Source organism: Nannospalax galili, unplaced genomic scaffold, assembly GCF_000622305.1.
Source record: "Nannospalax galili isolate Female #2095 unplaced genomic scaffold, S.galili_v1.0 scaffold875, whole genome shotgun sequence".
Lineage (NCBI taxonomy): Eukaryota > Metazoa > Chordata > Mammalia > Rodentia > Spalacidae > Nannospalax > Nannospalax galili.
In genome coordinates, this window is record NW_008337059.1 from 1,247,408 (window position 1) to 1,269,724 (window position 22,317).

The 22,317-nt window shown below is 37.2% G+C and overlaps 1 protein-coding gene across 2 annotated transcripts in view; it reads left to right on the top strand.

Moving 5' to 3' along the window:
* Positions 1–22,317, top strand: part of Hpse2 (heparanase 2 (inactive)) — a 785,472-nt gene that overhangs the window by 501,605 nt on the left and 261,550 nt on the right. For both annotated transcript variants that reach the window (XM_008831949.2, XM_008831950.2), the window contains one exon: positions 10,622–10,793. In XM_008831949.2, the coding sequence (XP_008830171.1) occupies positions 10,622–10,793 (172 nt within the window). The remainder of the gene's footprint in view (positions 1–10,621; positions 10,794–22,317) is intronic.

Sequence of the window (22,317 nt, forward strand, 5' to 3'; positions counted from 1 at the left end):
CAGTCAGTGCTCTTAACCACTGAGCCATCTCTCTACCCCCATCATTTTGTTTTTAAGAGAAGTTAATGATGGTTTAATTGCAGCAGTTTATTATTCATGTTCATTATTTGGTGGAAAAACACATTACCTCATTTAAATTCTGGTTAGTGTCACAGAGTTAATGAAACTAATTTTCAGTGGCTGCTATGGGTGTGAAAGTTGGATAAATCATTGATATGACAAAGATCTTCATCTGACTTTTGGTCTCAAAAAATATTAGATACTATTACAGTGCAAAGGATGCTTTAAAGATAAAGTTATTAGCATCTTTTATTCATTTCTTACTTGTCTGTCGTTGACTAGACTTGGATACTATGAAGGGGAACGCATCTAACTGGCATGGTTCAATAGAACTCTTGCCTGCAATTATTAAATATTTTTTAAATATTTCAGTAGCTTGTAAAAGAGAATACTGAATCTATTTACAGACAAGTGACTTCAACGACATATAAATGACGTCTCTAAATGACGTTCACAAGAAACAGAAACGTGATTGGGCGTTTCAGGGGGGTGTAGAACACTGAATATGTACCAGCAGGTAGCAAGTTACGGGATTTGAGGCCAAACTCCACATATTTTTAAAATATTATGTTCCAGGGCAGTAGGATAATCACTTCAAACAACTGAGGAAATGTAATAACTGAAAAAGAGAATTATGTAGTGACAAACCAATCACTCAAGGCTGATGGTGAATAGTGGAAAGTTTAGGAGAATGACTATCTGAAAAGTTAATCCTTAGAGACTCTCACTAAATAAATATTGAATTATGTGCTTCAGAAAGAGGGAAATTTAGTAAAAAGGAAGGATTGTAGTGAACAGGTGGAAATTTATAAATGTTGTTGTAATAAGCCAAATATCTATAACTGAATAAAAAAAGAATGTGAACCATGACTAGGACTCTACGACATCCTAGAAAAAGCAAAACCATGCATAGGGAGTAAATGGTGCAGACGTTTCTAGGATTTCTGAAAGGAAGAAATAAAGAGATAGAGGAATGAATATGTGGAGTATGAGTGGTATTTAGGGTGATACATTTGCTCAATATGCTACTGTACCTACAGACAGTATTATAAACCTTTCAAAGTCCATACAACTATATAATGCAAAGAGTGTGCCATAATGTGCCCTATAGACTTTACTAATATAATAATATATCAATGGTTGGTTTATCAACTGTAACAAACACATCAAACCAAGGTAAGATAGTAACAATGTGGGAAATTGAGTATGCCTTCATGTGTGTGCTTGTGTGTAGAGTATGTGGTTGTGTGTAGTGGGGGGGGAGCACAAGCTACATGGCCATTCTCTGTACTGTATGCTCAATTTTTTATAACATTAAAATTACTCTAAATATAAAAATGAAATCTACTAAGAAAAATAGATTATCAGCTACAATGACAACCAGCACCTTAGAGAGATGAGTGTGTGTGGCATTGGCATCTCTTCATATCAATCACTGCACTAGAAGCAGTTTAAATATTGTTAAGCAAAGGATCTACAGGGACATATCGCTAAAGAAGATATACAAACGACCAGTAAGTACATAAATATATGCCTAACATCATTAGCCATCATAGAATAGCAAATCAAAACCGCTTAGTGATTACCTCATTCTTATTAGTATGGCCAAATGAAAATAAAATTGAAAAGTAAAATGGTAGTTATTGATAAGGATATGGAGACATTAGAACCCTCCCATATGGCTACTAACAATGTAAAATGGTCCAGCCACTTAGGAAAACTAGAAGTAATTCTACTTCTAATTACACTGCACATCCAAGAGAAGTAGGAAGATATTTATACAAAACAAAATTACATGGATGCTTAGAGCAGCATTACTTTCAGTAGTAAAAAAGTGGAAATGAACTAAATTTCTATCAACCAATGAATGGTAGGTAAAATGTGGCATATAGCAATATTATTTGGCCATAAAAGTGAGTGAAGTCCGTATGGATACATTCCACAATGTTGATGAACCTTGAAAAGATTTCAGGAGCCAGGCATGTCATCTTAGCTACTCAGGAGGCTGATAGGAGGGTCACAAGTTCAAGGCATGCTTGGGCTATAGAGTGAGTTCAAGAACAGCCTGAGAAACTTTGAAGCTCTGTCAAAACATCTTTTTAATTGGAGAGCGTGGCCAGGGATGTAGCTCAGTGGTGGAGTGCTTGCCTAGCATGTACAAGGCCCTGGGTTCAATTCCTGTTGCCAAGAGGAGGAGAAAGATTGCACTAAATTATGAAGTCACAAAAGAACAACAGCAACAAAAACAATGTGGTGTGTTATTCCGTTTGTGTGAAATGTTCAGAATAAGAGAATCTAAATAGATGAAAAGCCTAGGACGAAGGAAGAAAGAGGGGTTAGAGTGAAGTATAACTACTAAAGGGCAAGGGGTGGTCATAGCACAACTGTGCAAATATGCTGAAACATGTTGAATTATACACATAAGATTAGTGACTTACATGGTATGTAAATTTTAACTTAATAGAACTGCTACCGTAAAATGTGCTTTAATTTTTTTAAAGATGTAACAATACTTATTCCATGTCAATGGTTAATGACAAAGACTTCCTTAGGAGGTATTTGTAATTATCAACAATATTGCTATATGTGCATAATATTTAGTTCATATTGCACTTTAAATGGATGCAAAATATTAAATAAAGTACCTGAAAAAATAAATATAGAGCCACACATATTCAAATAGGTGAAGTAAATTTCTAAAGGTTATAATAAGTGCTGAATCTATCATTGTTTTTTGTGTTTGTCTTAATAGCATTAAGGTTTCTTGGCTCTCTCTAGTTCATTCATCAAATACTTATTGGCTGCCTAGTATGTGCTGAAGATTTTCACTAGGTTTGAGGAAAACAATAGAAAGTAACAGATACACCTGCCTATGTTTTGTAGAGATGATCGTACTAAACAACTGGAAAACACTTATCATTGTCTTTTCTCTCATATCATCTTTGTCCTTACATAATTAAAATTGAAGTATTTACCTTGACATTGTACATTTTTAACAGTAAATTAACATATACATCAGGCTACTGATGACAGCCAGTTATTGCCTTTTTATTCTATTCAGGGAAAGTTTTATGTCTATCATTTATTCCTTTTCATTTTACGGTTCAATGATTCTTAGTAAAACTGTTTCCATTTCTTCTTTTCATCATATAATTCCATGATTCTTAGTATGTAAATATCTGCACAACCATTTCTACAGTCCACTTTTGGACCATTTCCATCGCCCATCAAAGATCTTCACAGTAGTTTGTGTGACGATCTCTTCCCATTTTCAGTATCAGGAAACAATCTGCTCTCTGTCATGATAGTTTTATCTTTTATGAGCATCTCATATAACTGGAATCATGCAGTGTTTTGCATAATCTGACTGCTTCCTTTCTCTTACTTGAATGCTTCTTAGGTTTATTGGTCTTGTAACATGTGCAGTTTATTCTTTTTTTGTTGCTGAGTCGTATTCCAATGTGTGACTAAACCACATTTTGCTTTCCTGTTCACCAGATGGCAGGCATTTGAGTTGTTTCTATTTTGGCTGTAGTAAGTGGTGCTTCTCTAAATATTCATATGCAAATCCTATGTGGAGATTTCATTTTCTAGATAGAGTTCCTAGATATTATGGTAAGTTTAAATTTTTAATAATCTGACAAACTGTTTTCTAACAGACTTTCCAAAGTTCCACTTTTTGTTTTCACCACAATTGTGTGAGGATTCCTTTTCTTTCTCACTAGCGAGGTTCATTATCATCTGTCATTTTCATTCTTCTAATTAATTTTGAAGTAGTATCTTAATGCTGCTTTAATTTGCACTTTCCTAGTTGCTAATCATGTTGAGCATCTTTCCATGTGCTTATTGCCATTTGCACTTCTTCAGTGAAATGTCAGCTCATAACTTTGCCCTTTTAAATGGACTATTCAGTAAAAGTTCATTATATGCTCTGAGTACAGTGTTTTAAAATCAAATAGGTTATTTGCAAGCAATTTTTCTCCATCAATAACTTCTCTTTTCATTTACTTAATGGAGCTTTTTTGAAGTGCCAAAGTTTTCAATTTTTATAAAGTTCAACTTATTGTTTTTACTGCAATGTTTTACAATTTCGATATGTATACCTTGTACCTCTTTTCAGTTTATTCTAAGTATTTTTTGATAATATTGTGAAGAGAATAATTTCCTTAATTTCATGTTTAGAGTGTGTATTGCTAAATTGAAAAATACCATTAATTTTTATAAATTGGTCATATATGCTCCAATTTTGTTGAACACTGTCTTTATGTTTTATAATTTTTCTCCCCATGTGTATGTGTCCCTCAGCATTTTCTGTATGCAGGATCAAGTTGTTTGGGCATAATGACAGTCTTATTATTTGTTTTTTTTCCAGTTAGAATGGTTTTTATTCCTTTTCCTTGCTAGATTGTGGACATAGTACAAATGCTGATTGTACGTGGCACGAGTCTTTTTCCCAGTCTTAGAGGAAAAACATTCATTACTTCACAAACAAGTATGTGGTTAGCAGTAGGTTTTTCTCATACGATCCTTATCAGGTTAAGGACAGTTCCTTTCTAGTCATAGTTTATTAGGCGGACTTATCAAGAAAGAGTGTTGGATTTTGCCAAATCCCTTTTTGTGTATGTATTAAGATAATGTATTGTGGGTTGTTTAATCCATCAAAATGATAGTTTATATTAGTTGGGTTGTGATACTAAATCAACCTTGCATTCCTGGCATACATCATACTTCGTCATAGTGTGTGATCTTTAATATATGTTGTTGAAATTGGCTTGTATATATTTTGTGGAGTATTTTTGAAACTACATTTGTGGGGAATATTCATCTGTAGTTTTCTCTTGGTGTCTTTGTCTGGCTTTGGTAACAAGGGAATATTGACTTCTTAAAATTAGTTGGGAGGCATGCTTCCTTCCTCCATTTTCTGAATGACTTGTGAAAAATTGTTATTTTTTAAACGCCAGATAGAATTTACCAATTAATCCATCCAAATATAGGGAATCTAGGTTTTCTTTTGAAAAGATTTTTTAAATTACTAATAATAACTAAATATGTCTTTTCTTTTTATATATTAATTTAGAGTTTCTACTTTCTTTGATTCTGGTTGTTAGTGTATTTGGTTGGTTGTTTTCAGAAACAGAGTCTCGTTGTATCTTCGGCTAGTCTCAAGTTTGTTATGTATCTCATGCTGGCCTTGAACTCACAATTCTTTCTCAGCCTCCTAAATTCTAGGATTACAGGCAAGAGCCACCAGACCGAGCTCAGTCAGCTTTAATAACATGTGTCGTTCTTGAAACATTTTCATTAGCACAGTTGTCTAAATCATCAGCATAAAGCTGTACTTAGTAGTAGTCCTTTACCAGTTTAGTTATGTGAGGAACTTTAAGATGTTCTCTCTCTCTCTCTCTCTCTCTCTCTCTCTCTCTCTCTCCTAATTTTGGCAGCCAGTCACCTCTTTCTTTTCTTGTTTAGTCAATCTACCTAAAGGCATGTCAGTCAACTTCTTTCATTGATTTTTATGTTTTTGTCCATGCAAAGGCCAGAGCAGGATGTTCGAGGTCATGCTCTGTTGTTCTCCTTGAGACAGGGTCTCTCTGAACCAAGTGCTCACCTTTCTATCTGTTAGGCTGGCTGGCCAGCAAGCTCTCGGGATCCACATGCCTCTGTCCCCCAACCCTGGGTTCAGGTATGCACAGCCATGCCTGGCTTTTTTCATGGGTGCTAGGGATTAGAACTCAAGTCCTCGTGCTTGCTCGTCAAGCCCTCTTACCCAATGAGGCATCTTCCCCAGTCCCTTTTTTTATTTCCTAAGGAAGAATTTTAGGTTATGAATTTAAGATCTTTTTCCATTTCCAATGTAGGAGTCTCAGAACACAAATTTTCCTCTAAGCTTTGCTTATGCTGCATTCTATATGTTCTTATATTCTTTTCATTTCACTACATTCTTTCCCTGTGATCTCTTCATTGATCTAGGGGTTATTCATTTTTATAGTCTCTAAATATTTACAGATTTCCCACATTTCTGTTATTTAATTAAAGTTTAATTCTGTTGGGATAAGGGTATATGCATGGTTTTAATTCTTTAAAATTTATAAGAAATATGTTATATCCTAGCAGAATGGCAGAATGTCCTGTATGCACTGGAAAAAATGTGCTTCTTGATATTGTTAGGTGAAGTGTTCATTCTATACATCAATCAGGTCAAGTTAACTGACAGTGTTACTCAAGTCTTCAACACAGCTTCTTAAATTATGTGTCATGACCTCATAAGGGATTGTGTAACTGAATGTAGAGGGTTGAGAATTTAGCAATATAGAATAGTTTCTGAACACACAATTACCAACAATTAATTCAAAATTATCCTAGTTTCATTTCTGTTGCTCTGACAAAATACTCTGACAACAGTAACTTTAAGGGAGAAAAGGTTTATTAGGCTTACAATTCCAGGTTAGATTTTATCGTTACAGGGAGTCAGGCTGGAACTTGAAGCAGCTTTCACAGCCACAGGCAAGAGCAGAGAGAAAACCCGTGCAAACCTGCCCACTAGTCAGCTCACTTTCTCCAGTCCAGCCCAGGACTCAGACCCTGGAATGGTGCCACCCAAAGTAGGCTGGGTCTTCCCACATTAATTACCATAATCAAGATAATCTCCAACAGACATGCCCACAGGCCAACCCAATCTTATAAAAACATTGATTTACTCAGTATGTATCAAATTAGCACTATCATTGGATTAGACTGTGTTAGAATGTTTGATTTCAAAAACTGATGTTTGAGTTTCTGACTTGAGTTCCATTTTTATTTATTATTTTTATTTTATGTGTATGAGTGTATTGCCTGCATGCATGTAAGTACACTCCTGTCATGCAATGTCCATGGAAGTCAGAAGAGGGTGTTGGATTCCCCTGGAACTAGAGTTCTAGATAGTTGTTAGCTACCATGTGGGTCCTGGGAACAGAACCCAGGTCCTCAGCAAGAGCAGCCAGCACTCTTAACTAAGCCATCTCTCCAGCCCCTTGAATTCCATTTTTTAAAATTATTAAATTATTATGCTCGAGATTAGGAAATAATTCCCAACATTTTGTACTTTGTATTTATACAAAGCAGCGTTTTCAACATAGATGATTATATAGTCAAAATACCAATTACACAGAAAGCCACAACTGGCCAAAATGTAAAGAATAAGAGACTGCAGAGTGTGTGTCCCTAGATAGGACTCCTATATTAAACATCTGACACCCAAGGCTCAGAGACCATTATGGAAAACGGGATGACGGAAAGACTGTAAACGCTGAGGATAGTAGATAACCACAAGGAAACAGTTTTCCAGGCTTCTGGGAACTTGTTCATACGAACTTGTAGCAATGGTGACAGCATGCACAAGACCCATGAAAATTCAAACCAGACAAAATCCCAGCATAGAACTGGGGAAACAGGTAAGAGACCCTAACCTTAGCTGAAGAACCATTAGCAGCTATCACTGCTGAGTGAGGTATCCCTTAATATATATGACAGAATGCATGAAATCTGGTGGGAGACTATGTGGGTGTAGATAGGGGAGGAGGTTTAAATATGCTTAAGATGTATTGTATGAATTGCACAAAAATTCAATAAAAATATACATTGAAGAAAAATTATCAACTCTGAAAAGCATTGAAGATATTCTACATCATTCAGGATCAAATATTCAGTCAATATTTAATTATTTATGTGAAATAAACAAGTTCACCCATTTCATTGGTATTTAATTTACTTTCATCTTTAACAAATTGTGAAATTATGTATGTACCAGCCAGCCCTGGTGGCACACACCTTTAATCCCAGCACTCAAGAGGCAGGGGCAGGCAGATCTCTGTGAGACTGAAGCCAGCCTAGTCTATATAGTGAGTTCCAGTCCAGCTAGGACTACAAGGAAACCCTTTCCTACAAAATAAAAAAATAAGTAATTATATGTGTACCAAAGAATTAAAATAATTTTTATGATTTGTTATCGGTAAATGTTTAATCTTACCCAGGATCACATAAAAATGTGTGAAGTAACTTATCACAATCTGTTTTAGAGCAGTACTAACCTAATTCCAACTTAATACTGAAACTTTGCTCCAATATAGTCTTTTCAGCATTTTAAATATGTCATCCCACTATCTTCTCATCTTTCTTTTTTCCTGACAGAAACTTGGTTATTAATTCATTGTGTTTTCTTGTATATGATGAATCATTTCCATTCAAAAATTTCTATTTGATTCTTTTAAAACTTACTTATTCCTCTTTGATAAATCAATAACATTTTACTTTCTTTTAATTTTTTAGTTCTTTGAACAGATTCATAATATCATTTTTTAAATCCTTGGCTGCCAAATAATCTAACATTAAAGACACAGTTTTTTGATTATTATTTTTGCTTATGTGTGTGAGTGTATTGCCTGCATGTGTGAAGGTGCGCCTATGCCCACAGAGGTCAGAAGAGGGCATTAAATTCCCTGGAACTGGAATTATGATTGGTTATTAACTGCCATGTGGGGTGCTGGGACTCATACCTGGGTCATTTGCAAGAGCAGCCAATGCTCTTAACCACTGAGTCACCTCTCTACCCCCAAGATACTGTTCTGTTAACTGCTCTTTTTCCCATAGTATATGGATAACACTTGCCTGTTTCTTTGCATACGTCATAATTTTTTTGCTGCTGAAAGTAACACATTTTAACAATGCATTAGAAGAATACTAGCTTCTTAATTGCCCGTCTCAGATGTTGAGTTTTTATTTTCTGTTTGTTACTTACCAGGAATAATACTGTAGTCTGTCACCTTTGTATCAGGTAGCTACTCACATTTCTAATTTTTTAAAAAGTTAACGTTTTAAACTTATTTTCAAAGTCAGCTTCCTGGGGATTGCTTTTGTATCAACATAACTTAATAATGAGCCAATAATTGACCCAGGTTGTTCCAGTTAGGTAAGGCCAGTAGATTAGCTGATGAATTGGGGAACACATTCAGTGCTTGGACACTAACATACCTTCTGGTGCCTCCTCTATGAACCTCCTAGCATCTATATTCATGTGTCAATGTACAGATTGCTAAGACTCCAATCTCTCCTGAATATGTGCATCCTTCAGGATTAAAGGGGGTATGTGAGAGATAATCAGATCTCACTAAGGCTACCTTATTTCCTCAAGTTTCTCTTAAAGTGTCTTGTAAGTCTGCTGATCTACATCCCATCCATACCAGAATCATAGCTTCCAGCCATCTGAGATGATGGCTTTCTTGGACATGTATTCCATTCCAAGCCTAGTTTGCCAACTCCTGCAGTAGAGCTATTAGTCCTTAGTCCTTCGCATATCCTTTGAGAGCTAAAGCTGGGGAAGAGGCATTTACTCAAAATTATTTCACTCAGCTACTTTGTTAGTAATGCACGTCCAGTTTGTTTGTTTTTCTAACTCGTGGTGTCTTTTACTCAGATCATTTTATGAAGGTATCCCTTCTTACCCTTTGTATTAGTTTCCTAAGTTTTGCATAACAAATTACTGTGGCTTAAAACAAAAGAAATTAATTCTCTCACAGTTTATGTAGCCAGAAATCTGAAATCAAAACATCAGTAGGGTGTTCCTTCTGGAAGCTCTGAAGGAGAATCTATTCCATTCCTCTCGCCTAGCTTTTGGAAGATGCCAGAATTCCTTAGCACAGACACATCTCTCCAACCTTTGTATTTGTTATCAGAGAGCATTCTTTCCTGTGTGTCTGCATATCTAAACTTTTTTCTTCTTTTCTTATTTAAAAATATTTTATTAGCATTGCTTTCTTTAAGAAGTGACATAAGTACATGGAAAGACTTTGTATAAGTGGAGAATTTGAGAAGGGAGTGAGTGACAAACTCACGTTGTAGCAACAGTGACAAATTTCACATTACTCTCCTACAGCCCCGGTATGCCTTCGTATGCCCTGGTTGAACTTCTAGAGAAAAAAATTACAGTTTTGGAAGTTAAAAAAAAAAGAAATAGAAATTACTATAATAACTAAACTGATGTAATTTTCAAACTAAAAAAATATGTAATTATATCTTAGAATATAAATTCAAAATTCTGTATGTCTACTATAACTTTTGAATATTGTTTACTGACAAAGCTGTACTTCCATGCTATCTTCTCCTTTTTATAATAAGACAGCAGTTATTAGATTTAGGGCCTACCCTACTTCAGTGACTACATCTTAGCATTGCATCTTCAGGGATTCTATTTCCAAATAAGGTCACATTCAGAAGTTCTGGTGTACATAAATTTGGGGAGCAGTATTCTATCTGGTAATGAATGGTAATTCATTATGAATTATCACCTGAAAATAAGTATAGTCTCTTCTGTGAATTGGGTGATATTTTGTGAAGATAAGTTTAAAAATGATTGGAAGAGCAAGATGGCACTACTAACTTGATTGGATGTTTCTTAAGAAAATTTGCATCTTCTTTTCTGCTATTTTTCATGCTACTAAGAAAAATGTACAGACCTGTAGAAAGGAAAGGGCTGGCAGAGCCTTGCCATCCTCAATTCTAACTTCTATGTCTGTTTGTAATCTAGAGCCAAACAACTATCGGAGCATGCATGGCCGGGCAGTAAATGGTAGCCAGTTGGGAAAGGATTATATCCAGCTGAAGAGCCTGCTACAACCCATCCGGATTTACTCCAGAGCCAGCTTGTATGGCCCTAATATTGGACGGCCCAGGAAGAACGTCATTGCTCTCCTAGATGGGTAGGTCAGATTAATGAGTTGCCCTTACAACATTGCTCATTAAATGAAGTATTTTTATTTTTTCTGGATATTTTCAGTCTTAAGGAGAAAGGGAAGGTTTTTTTCATAGCGGCTTTCTCCTCTCAACAGGGATTCATCATCAAATGATAGGAAAACTCCTCTCTGACTGAACTCATCAGTCAGGAGAGGGTGGTGGGAGGCAGGCATATTTCAATCTCAATCTCTAGGATGGATTAGACACAATACATTGTTCTCTAACTCAGTTCTGGTAATAATAATGGAGAAGTTAAGGCAGATTAGGTCCAAATATGCAGGGCTGGAAGAAATGCCTGACCATGAATTTGTTGCCAATAAATTAGAGGTAGAATTTCTACTTGAAGGGAGCCATGGTAGTGTGGGGAAGACTGAGTATAGATATATGTTTAATGTGAGGCCCAAAGGGGAGAAATGGCTGGAGCTAGAAGAATAGGAAGAATGAGGTTAGGAGATTCAGGAGTCCATTCCTGAACATACTTCCCTGTGCACCAAGATACATGTTACACGTTGGCATGTTGTCCAAGTCTAGATTAGGAATAGTTATTCCTATAATTCACAGATGTTAAGATGTTTTCCAATAAAGTAAATAGAGTAAGTGAAGTTGGAGAATGCCTTACAAACATAAACAGAGATAAAAAGAAAGGGAAAACTGAGAAGCTATATGTCTTGATGGCTCCTGTGATGCCCCCTTTCCTGATTACTTGGTCTTGGTCTGAACTTACGAGCATACCAGTCAATTCTGAAGGTCTGGGAAGGCAGAGGGATTTACACCGTAATGTCAACAATGTGAAATTTAATGTTAGGCATTTTTTTATCTTTTTGTAAGTCATTGACATATTTTTTGAGACAGGGTCTCTCTGTAGCCCCATCTGGCCTGGAACTCTCTATGTAGACCAGGCTGGCCTCAATCTCACAGAGATCTGCCTGCCTCTGATTCCTGAGTGCTGGGATTGAAAGTATGCACCAGCACTGAAATTTTATTTTTGCTTCCTTTCTCTTCTGTCCTCTCCTGTCCTCTCCTCTCCTGCCCTCCCCTCCCATCCCATCCCCTCCCCTTCCATGCCATGCCGTGCCGTGCCGCGGCCCGCCTCTCCCAAGGGTCAGGGCAAGCCCTCCGAGCTCTCCTCTCCTCTCCTCTCCTCTTCTCTTTTCTCCCTTTCTTGCACAGGAGCAATTTCCTTCCTTTTTTGTTGAAAAACTTTGTGATCTTAATCCCTACTCAAAAATACAGCTGTGGGCTTCCTTTTGCAAACTTTCAGTGAACTTTGAAAGTATGCTATGTCTGTGCAGTGGGGAGTAGGATGGAGATGAAGGGGTTTTTCCTGTTGTAGTTAGTGTTATAAAGATCACATAGGGGCTGAAGAGATGGCTCTAGTTCCACAGGATCCATTGCCCTCTTCTGGCCTCTGCAGGTTTGCACACATGGATGCACTTACATACATGTAGGCAAAACATTCATACACATAAAATAAAAAGAAATAAAATGTTAAAAGATCACATATGTTGTACCTTTTCATACTTCACATATTCATAAGAAAGGCCAACCACTCTGTCCTTTAAGTCTATATAAATATTTTTAGACATTCTTTTTCTGTAATGATTCGATTAATGTCTTCTCGTATGACCTACAGTATCATTTCAGTAGCATGAGACTGTATCAATTATTTTATTCATTCCACAGCTATGTTCTAAGTACCATACTAGGCACTGAGAATAATAATAAACACAAACAGATACAGTCTTTGCCCTTCTGGAGCAACACTGAGTTAGGAGAGACACGGGCATTAGTCAGAGGCTGAAAACTGAAACAGTGTGAAGAAGTGTGTGGTTGGATGAATTAATAAGTGCCGTGGTTTCAATGAATTAGGGAAGTCATGGAAAGAAGTGATGTAAGAAGAAGAGTGGTATTGTGGTATAATCTAAAGAGTGACTAAGAGTTGGCTACATAAAGTGAGAAGTGAACAGTGTCAGGGGTTATTTTTATTTATCTATTTTCAGAATGAAAAGTATGCACAAAGACCCTGAGTAGGAAAAGTGGCTAGGTTGGTTAGAGAGTGTCAAAGAGGTAACAAAGAAAGGTGTTATATAGGGGCTGACAGGTATAACGAAGGGTTTGCAGCTCCTTCTAAGTGCATTCAGGATGACAATATTTTAAATTGTAGAAAGAAATGATTAGATTTATTATATGAAAAATATCCTGTCTATACTCTAGAAAATGGGTTGGAGGGAAAAGCCATGAGAAGATCGCTGTAGTAACACAGGGGGGGGGAATGATAGTGACCTAGAGCAGAGTGGTGGCAGCTGGAGATGAGTCCACAGACAGAGTGGACATCAGGTGAGTTATGGAGGTGTGACATAAGAATCTATAGGTAAATAGCTGATATCATTTACCAAGATGAGCAGATGGGACAACTGGTTTTGGAAACAGATTGTGATTTTTGTTTTCATGCTCTGGATCTAAGTACAGATATCAAAAGTATCATTCAAAGAGGGATCAAGTTCTCTGCTAGAGATATTAACTTTGGGCGGTTTTAGCATGAAAATGAGCCCTAAGGCCATGGGACTAAAGATACATTAGTGTATAGAAAGAGCAGGGCGGGAGCTTAGGAGAGAGCCTGGGGAGCCCGTGTGTCTGAAGTAAGGAAACTGGTGAGAGCAGAAAGAGAGTGCACAAAGAAAAGGCACTTTGGAATAAAGGGAGAGAATGCTACCAAGAAGTTAGAAGGTCGACTGGCAGGATGACAGAAAAGTGCCTTTGGGTTTGGCAGTGTGGGGGCTCTTAGGACCTTGAGAGGCAGTTCAGGGGAGGAGGAACTGAAGTTGAGTTTCAACAGTTTGCATAGTGGAGAGTGAGTAATTGCAACAGTGGTGTGAATAAGAGCTCTTAGGATCATTTTTACTGTGAATAAAACCAGGAAACTGAAGGGAAATGTGTGATCAAGGAAGAGGATGACATTTTCTTCCTTCAGTGTGGGATGGAGTAGAACAAGTTTGTAGGTTAAGGTATACCTAGAAGAAAGGGGGACAGTAGCCAAACTGAGATGTCTTTCAAGGTTAGTGTGACTGACCTTGTTTAGAGGACTGTTCTTCCAGGGTAATTAAAAGTAAGAAACAAATATTTTTCTGTGTAAGAGCTTTTAAAAGTCATACTTAGGAGGAGCCTCAGCCTCCACCACAGCGAGTATAGTTCAGACATTGAGTTTGTGTATGCAACACAAACAGGAATGCATACAAGCTGGGATGCTAGACAAACCTGTACACAATAATAAAGGTGAAAGAAAATAGCAGGTGCTGTTATTTGAATATGAACTGTCCCTTCACAGGCTCGTGTTGAAGGGTTGGTCCCTGGATGGTGGCACTATCTTAGGAGGTGCTGTTAAAAGGTGAGGTCTAGTAGGAGGAATCAAGTGGGGAGGATGCTCTTGGGACTATACCTTGCCATGGCCATTTCCTGTTTTCTCTGCTCCTCAGCCACTATGATATTCTGCCTCACCTCAGGCTACAAGCGGTGGAGCCAGCCAGCCGCACACTGCAACCTCTGAAACCAAGAGCTGAAATGAACCATCCCTCCTTTAATTGATCTCTCTCAGGTGTTTTTTTAAGCAAGAAAAACTCGGGCATAGCATGTGGCCAGGGCTTTGTGGCGGCAAAGGGAGGGCCCCACTTCCTCCATATCCTAAACATAAAATAGAATGCAAAAGACAGAGAAAGTCTGTGAGGGCAAGGAGAGATACTGGGAGAAACGTGTTTACTTTTATGTGCCAAAAAAATGGAGATTTCTTTTTCTCAATGTATGTGCACTAAATATGTAGTGAAGTATAAGTAGAAAGGCACAAACATCCCAGAAACTTGAACTATCAAAAACAAAATGTTAGCATTGTAAATTCCCAGCTTGTAGCCGTTCCCAGGTCCCTTGGTTGTACAGAAATAATTTTACATAAATGTGATCTCTGTATATGCATCACTTCAAGGTCTGACCATTTTATTCAGTGCTCCACATGGCCCTGTCCTTATTTCTACATAGTTTTCATGTTTGTCATTCTTAGTAGAAATAAAATATTCATTGCAGGAACATACAAAAATCTGCCTAAGCATCCTCTCTCTTCTGAGTATTTGGGCTCTTTCCAGGTTTTGCTTATAATGTAGCACAACTTTAAACATTGTCATACAAATAGATTTTTAAAAATTTACTTTGAATCATATCATATCCCTGGGATATATGCCAAAAAGTTGGGTTTCTAGGTCAAAATGTACATTAATTTTTATGGCTTTATGTTTGCTGCCACTTTTTTTTCAGAGTAATTTCACCAGGTTGTAGGGCAGCAATCTATTCACGTGGGATTTTCTCACAATAAGCAATGCCCATTTTATTAATTTATTCTTTTTAAATTAATACAGGATCATGCTACATGCTTCCTTTTATTCGAATGCTGCAATGAACAGCTGAATATTTTCCAAATTTTTAGGTTGTACTCCTTTCTATTTTTTTTATTTAAAGAGTGTTTGTGTGTGCATGCATGCGTGCGTCCGTGTGTGTGTGTGTGTGTGTTTGTTTCCTGACCTCTCTGGATTTTCAAACTGAAACATACATATCTAATATTTCAAAGCTAGAATCCAACTGTGAGAGAGAACATATGCTGTTTGTCTCTCTGGGTCTGGGTTGCCTCACTCAGTATGATTGTTTCCAGTTCCATCTATTTACCTGCGAATTTCATGATTTCATCTTTTTTCAAGAGCCGAATAACATTCCATTATGTACCACACCTTCATTATCATTAGTTGATGGACATGTAGGTTGTTTCTAATTCCTGTCTATTATGAAAAGGCAGCAATGAACATGGCGGAATAGGTATCTATGTAGTTGGGTATAGCGTCTTTGGGGTACACTCCCAGGGTATGGCTGGATTAAATGGTGCATGGGTTTATAGCTTTTTGAAGAATCTCCACATTGGTTTCCATAGTGGCTGCAGCTGTTTCACTCTCAGTAGAAGTGGATAAAAGTTCCCATTTTTCCACCTTCTCACTAGCATTTGTCATTTGTTTTTTAGATCTTAGCCATTCTGAGTGGGGTAAGATGAAATCTCAAAGTGTTTTTTTTTTTTTTTTTTTTTTTAGATGTTAGAGATGTAAACATTTAAGTATTTCTCAGCCATTTATTTCAGTTTTTGACAGCTCCCTGTTCAGCTACTTGCCCCAATATTTATTTGGGTTCTTTGATTTTTGATGTGTAGTTTTTGAGTTCTTTGTATATTCTAGATACTAACCCTCTGTCAGAGATGTAGCTGGTAAATATTTTTCCCATTCTTTAGGCTGGTTCTTCCCTTGAATAATGGCATCCTTTGCTGTACAGAAGCTTTTTAGTTTCATCTTGTCCCATTTGTCAATTGTTGGACTTAATGCTTGGGCTATAGGAGTCCTTTTAGAAAGTCCCTTCCTGTGCCTATAACTTCTAGTACATTCCCTATTTTCTTCTCTATCATATTCAGGATATTGTGTCTTGAGATCCTTGATCCCATTTGGAGTTGAGTTTTGTACATGGTGAGAGACAGGGGCCTGGGTTCATTCTTCTACATGCAGCATCACATGTTGAACATGCTTTCTTTATTCTCCAGTGTGTATTTGTGGCACCTTTGTCAGAAATCAAGCAGCTGCAAATGTGGATATTTAAATCTGGATCCTCTGGTCTATTCCACTGGTCAGTGTGTCTGTTTTTTAAATATTTTATTTATTATTTTTATTTTATGTGTATGAGTGTATTGCTTGCATGTAGGTAGGTGCGATGCCCACAGAAGTCAGAAGAGGGCATTGGATTCCCTGGTACTGGAGTTATGAATGATTGTTAGATCCCATATGGGTGCTGGGAATCAAACACAGGTCCTCCGAAAGACTAGCCAGTGCTCTTAAGGGCTGACCCATCTCTCCAGCCCCCGCCCCCAATGTGTCTGTTTTTATGCCAGTACAATGCTGGTTTTAGTATTATAGTTCTGTAATACAATTTGAGATCAGAGATGGTAATGCCTCCAGCTGTTCTTTTATTATTCAGGATTATTCTGGCTATTCTTGGTTTTTTATGTTTCCATGTAAAATTTGAGATTTTTTCCAATTCTGTGAAGAATTATGTTGAAGTTTTAATGGGTATTGCACTGAATTTTTAGATTGCTTTTGTTAGGATGGCTGTTTTCACAATATTAATCTTACCAATCCATAAGCATGGAAGATCTTTCGATCTTCTGGTATTTTCTTCACTTTCTTCAGTGTCTAAAGTTTTTATCATACAACTTCTGAGTTGAGGTTCCAGGTTGATCCTCATGGTCCAGGAACAGCTGATGGATGGCCTGGGTGGCTGCTAGTGAACAATAATGAACAAGTTGGCCAATAGATCAGGCTGAGAGAGTTCACTGATCTGGGGCACAAGGATCCTAGCAACCTGAGCAGGTCTCAGACCTGAGACCATGGAGCGCAGGGAGTTCTGGGAAGGGAAGCTCAGCCCTGCAGGTCTGGGAGAGCTGCGAGTCGGAGGCACACAGGGTTGTGAGCAGCAGCCCTTCTAGTTTTGACTTCTTAGTCTCACTCAACCCATCTTCATTCATTTTTATCTTATCACTTTTCCTTTAAAGAATTTCTCGGTACTTATTATCAGACTCTAAGAATATCTCCGTGTTGACTTCTGAGTCATTATTTTTTAAAGTATGACATCTAGTCAATTCAATCTTGCTTGAAACCTTAGTTTTTTTCAGATTCACTCTTGGCCTTTAGTGTCTCTGCCTACCTGACTTTGAATCTAGTACGCAGCTGTGCGCATTATATAAACTGCCTTTGAGCTATACGGAGGTAGATATAGATGCTGGAATTGCCACCCTCCTTTTCACCCGTCTCTCCATTCTGTGCCATTTTTTTGGAAGACCATGCTCTCATCTTATTTTCCTCTATGCCAAATCTTACTCAGCATCTTCAGGTAGGATTTCTATGGTCTCCTCTGATCTTGCATGGCATTTAGTTTATTTTTCTGCTCTAACATTTACCAAATTGATAATAATGTGTTTGTTTGCTTATTTGCCTCCCTTAATAGACCATGAACTAGGATGGACACCCCACTACTTTGTTTATTGTATATCCTTAGAACGAAGGAATATAGTAGGTATCTTAATGATGCTGATTGAATGAATGGTATTTGTCTTATACAACAAAGAACTTTGAGGTTATATAACATGAAGAACTGTGGTTGTGAAGTATTATTAGTCATTAGAAATTATGATTTTTACTGTATATTTTTACTGAATTTTTGTGTCTTTCATACAGTGCATCTTGAGCATATATAGACCACCTACTGTTTTTGTACACTCCCCCATCACCTGCCCACAGGATTTCGTGCATTCTGTCCTATATCTTAAGGCCTATCAAGTCAAGTTTGTGTGCCCAGATGTCCCCCCATGTGAATACAAAAACTGGAGCCTGTTCAGCCTATCTAGTGTCACTCCCTTTAAAAAGATCTACATTAGCGTTAATTTTTAAGTCTTTTTAAATAGGTAGTTATAGGACTGCCTTCCCAGGGAGGATATGAACTCAGTTAGGATAGAGACAGAATCTTTGTGTTTGTGTCTTCAGGGAATAATGGGTTTTCTAGAAAATGTGAAGTGCTTAATAAAACACTTGTTTTATTATTGTCATTTCCTCACTCAGGACTTGGATGTTCCTAGACATTGATTTTTATCTAAACAAGTGAAGAATTGTTCTTAAGGGCAATATCAGTTTCATCTGTTTTTCTTCTGTAAACTTCTATGCACCGTCTTGTGATGACAGTCTTATATTAATTCATTGCTTTTTTTTAAACTTGCAACACGTTTTCTTGTTTCAGAAGTTTACCATAATTGCTTTGTCTTATGCTGATCCATATGCTATGTACACAAAATAGAAATCCCGGTCAAAACAAATATCTATCTTAAATATCTGTCTATTCAGTAGTAAAGTCTGAACTTGTAACCTGGAAAAATATCCTTATCCCATTTTTAAACATGAATGGATTGTCAAAGATCACAGATATAAGAAGCCAGTACAAAGAAGAAAACATATATAAATATGTTATAAATATATAAATAATTAAAAAATATAAATAATTAACCTAAGAAAAATTATCATTCAAAATCAATACTTTCAAAATAAAAAAATTATAATTTTATGTCCTTATATGTGTATAGCAAGATGCATACATTTATATTACATTTATAAATTAAACACACATTTCTATGAAAAAAGATGCAATTCAAATAAATACAATAACATTTTAAACTAAATGTATACTTTCTGAAATTAAGCTTAATAAGGGTTAGGCAATGCTTGCTTTCTTAGATCATTTTGTGCTGCTATAAGAGAAAGTCTAGAGGTGGATATTTTTGGGGAACAGAAATATATCTTCTCATAGTTCTAGATACTGGAAAGTCCAGGATCAAATATGACTCCTGGTTTGGTGGAGGACTGCAGTAGAACAATTATAATTGGGAGAGAAAAGAAATGCAATCTGGAAAAGTTTAAGGAACTTAAGACTACTTCAGTAACCCTATTGTCTACTCCTTCTAATGTACTCACTGCTCAGTTTCCAGGGGTAAAAAGTCTTTTAAAAATGTAACCTATATGGGGGCTGGAGAGATGGCTCAATAGGACCTGGGTTCGATTCCCAGCACCCATATGGCACCTAACAACCATCATAACTCCAGTTCCAGGGGATCTGACACCTTCTTCTAACCTCCGTGGGCATTGCATGACAAGGGTGCACTTAAAAATATGCAGGCAATGCACTCATACACATAAAATAAAAATAATAAATGAAATATTTTTTAAAATAAAAAATAACTTATTTGATATTTTCAAAAGACATATTAGTGAATTTTCATTGTTCTTGGAATAACAGATGAGCTTTTGACTTTGATCCATAAAGCTCACAGTGAATGATCTGGCTACTGCCCAACTCTTTGTTTTTCTTGTTTGGTTTTGGTTTTGGTTTTGGTTTGAAATAGGGTCTCCCTGTTGCCACAGCTGTCTGAGAACTCCCTATGTAGACCAGGCTGGCCTCAATCTCACAGAGATCCTCCTGTCTCAAGTTCAAGGCCTGTGCCATGGCACCTGGCTGCCCAACTCTTTATATGTATTCATCCTCATTCTGCCCCCTGCCCCCAGCTGCACTGGCTGCTACATGCTGAACTTCTACCCCAGGTGTCCTCTCCACCTGCCGCACTGATGAACTGTTAGTCCTTCCTTGTGTAACCTAGCTAAGTAGTTATCAACACACTCTGTTAGTACATTTTATAACATCTATCACAATGTGTAACTATATATTTGTTGTTTTTCACTTATTGGCTGTAGATTATAAATGATGAGGTAGGGAGTATCTCTGTTACCTTTATCATTGGCAAAAAGCCTACTCCTTAGGTTCTCAGGTCTGTTGATGAAGTCCACGAATGAAGAATGGAAGTTATTACCACATTCTATAGAGTTACTAGCAGAATTTTCTAATGTGAATCCATATAAGAACAGAGAGCTAACCAGAACTGCCTGCTCCAATGGACCAGGGAACTATGGAAAGTATTTAAATTTGAGTGAGGGGAGTAATAGTAGAACAGAGTGAGGAAACAACGAGTGATCTTCACCCAACCCAGTGGGTTCAGCAGCCAACAAACCAGAAATAAAAACTTGCCTTTTTGTATCTTGGGTTTCTGTCTTTGATTCTGTATAATTACTAATACGTCTACTAAGTATCTAATGCTGAAATTTTATTGTATCGCTTTAAACAGGCTCTGGTCATGACTTTTGGGGGGTCCTGGGAACTTTTGATTTCAGAAATTCTTCCTTTAAATCATACTTAACATTTTATTTTATTACTTGATTGGCATTAAAAAATTAATGAAACCATTTTCTAGTTAAACCTACTTAAAAAATTTTTCTAGTTAAAATTTTTTTCTTCTGGTTTTAACCTGATGCCCCCTGAAAGAACTGTGAGCCATGGCCACGGTGCCCGCTGGACCTCAGGGAGGAGTCAGTTCGCCCTATGTGATGCCCCCTGGAAGAACTGTGAGCCATGGCCACGGTGCCCACTGGACCTCAGGGAGGAGTCAGTTCGCCCTATGTGATGCCCCCTGGAAGAACTGTGAGCCATGGCCACGGTGCCCGCTGGACCTCAGGGAGGAGTCAGTTCACACTGTGTGATGCCCCTTGGAAGAACTGTGAGCCATGGCCACAGTTCCTGCTGCACCTTGGGGAGGAGAATGCAAGATGAGTCAAATGATAATGTTGGCTAACTATTTATTGTCACATTCATTCTGACATAAGTCTTCTCATAGGGGGTACGAGCAAATTGTTTCTGAGGTACCTTTCGGCTCTAACTTTTAAAATTTTTTTATTTTTTAGAAGAAGCATTTCATTACATTTTTAATGTATTCAATAACAGTTTCTAGAGCAAAGATACATCTTGATACCTTGTTTAGCACAAATAAACATAAAGTTTCCCCAATTAATGTCATAATGAACATATCACTGAAGACTTCTGATTTGAGGAATCAGTTAATCTTGCAAAAAACCTCTGTAACTTCATTTGTAAAATAGAGCTAATGAAATTACCTATTTCTTGGCTTTTTTAATGAAAATAAATGAGGTAATGAATTTAAAGTGATTAGTTAGCAGAGTTCCTGGCATGCGCTGACGCTGGGAGAAGTGACAACCACAAATGTTGAGAACAGATGCATTTTAAAGATGAAATCACCAGGCTTTAGGTTACTCTGCATATGACTCAAATGTAGGTTTTAGGTGGTAGAGAATTGAGTGAGGAAGGTAAAAAGCAAGCCTAACTGTAATAACAAGTCAGGACATTGAGGGTGACCATAGCTTTTCTTTCTGCCTTGAAAATTTGCTTATGCCACATTCTTTCTTGGAGTGGGAAGATACACAGTTGGGACAATTTAGTGTAATTATCACAATGTTATTCCTAATAACTGTTCTGTTTTATTTCTGCTGTGAAGGCATTATGTGACTTCACCAAACTCCAGGAGGACAGAAGAGAATAATGTATCCCTCTTAGTTTGTAAGAAGAGAATTTACCTCTCTTTGCCTCAAGAGAGAAATTCAAGTTGTTCAGTGCTCATTAACGGGGAAGCACTACTGGCTACTGTCCCTAGCGCCATCTGCTCCCTAGCTGACAGCTGTTAACTACCCATTACCTCTAAACTTCCCTCTCATTTTTTTTTTCTTTAGAAAGTACTTCTTTCCTGACTAGAGAAGCAGCCTGCTTGCTTCCCCAAGCTCAGGTTTATGAGTTATTGCTATTTTGAAGGACATACTTCTCTCCTTCTAACATCAGAGAACTCATTCTTGGGCAGTCATTAGAAAGAACTTTGGAGGAGACCAGAGTCCTGGAATGGACACTTTTGATTTAATGCTTTTTTTTCCTCAATGTATATTTTTATTGAATTTTTGTGCATTTCATATAATGCATCTTAATCAT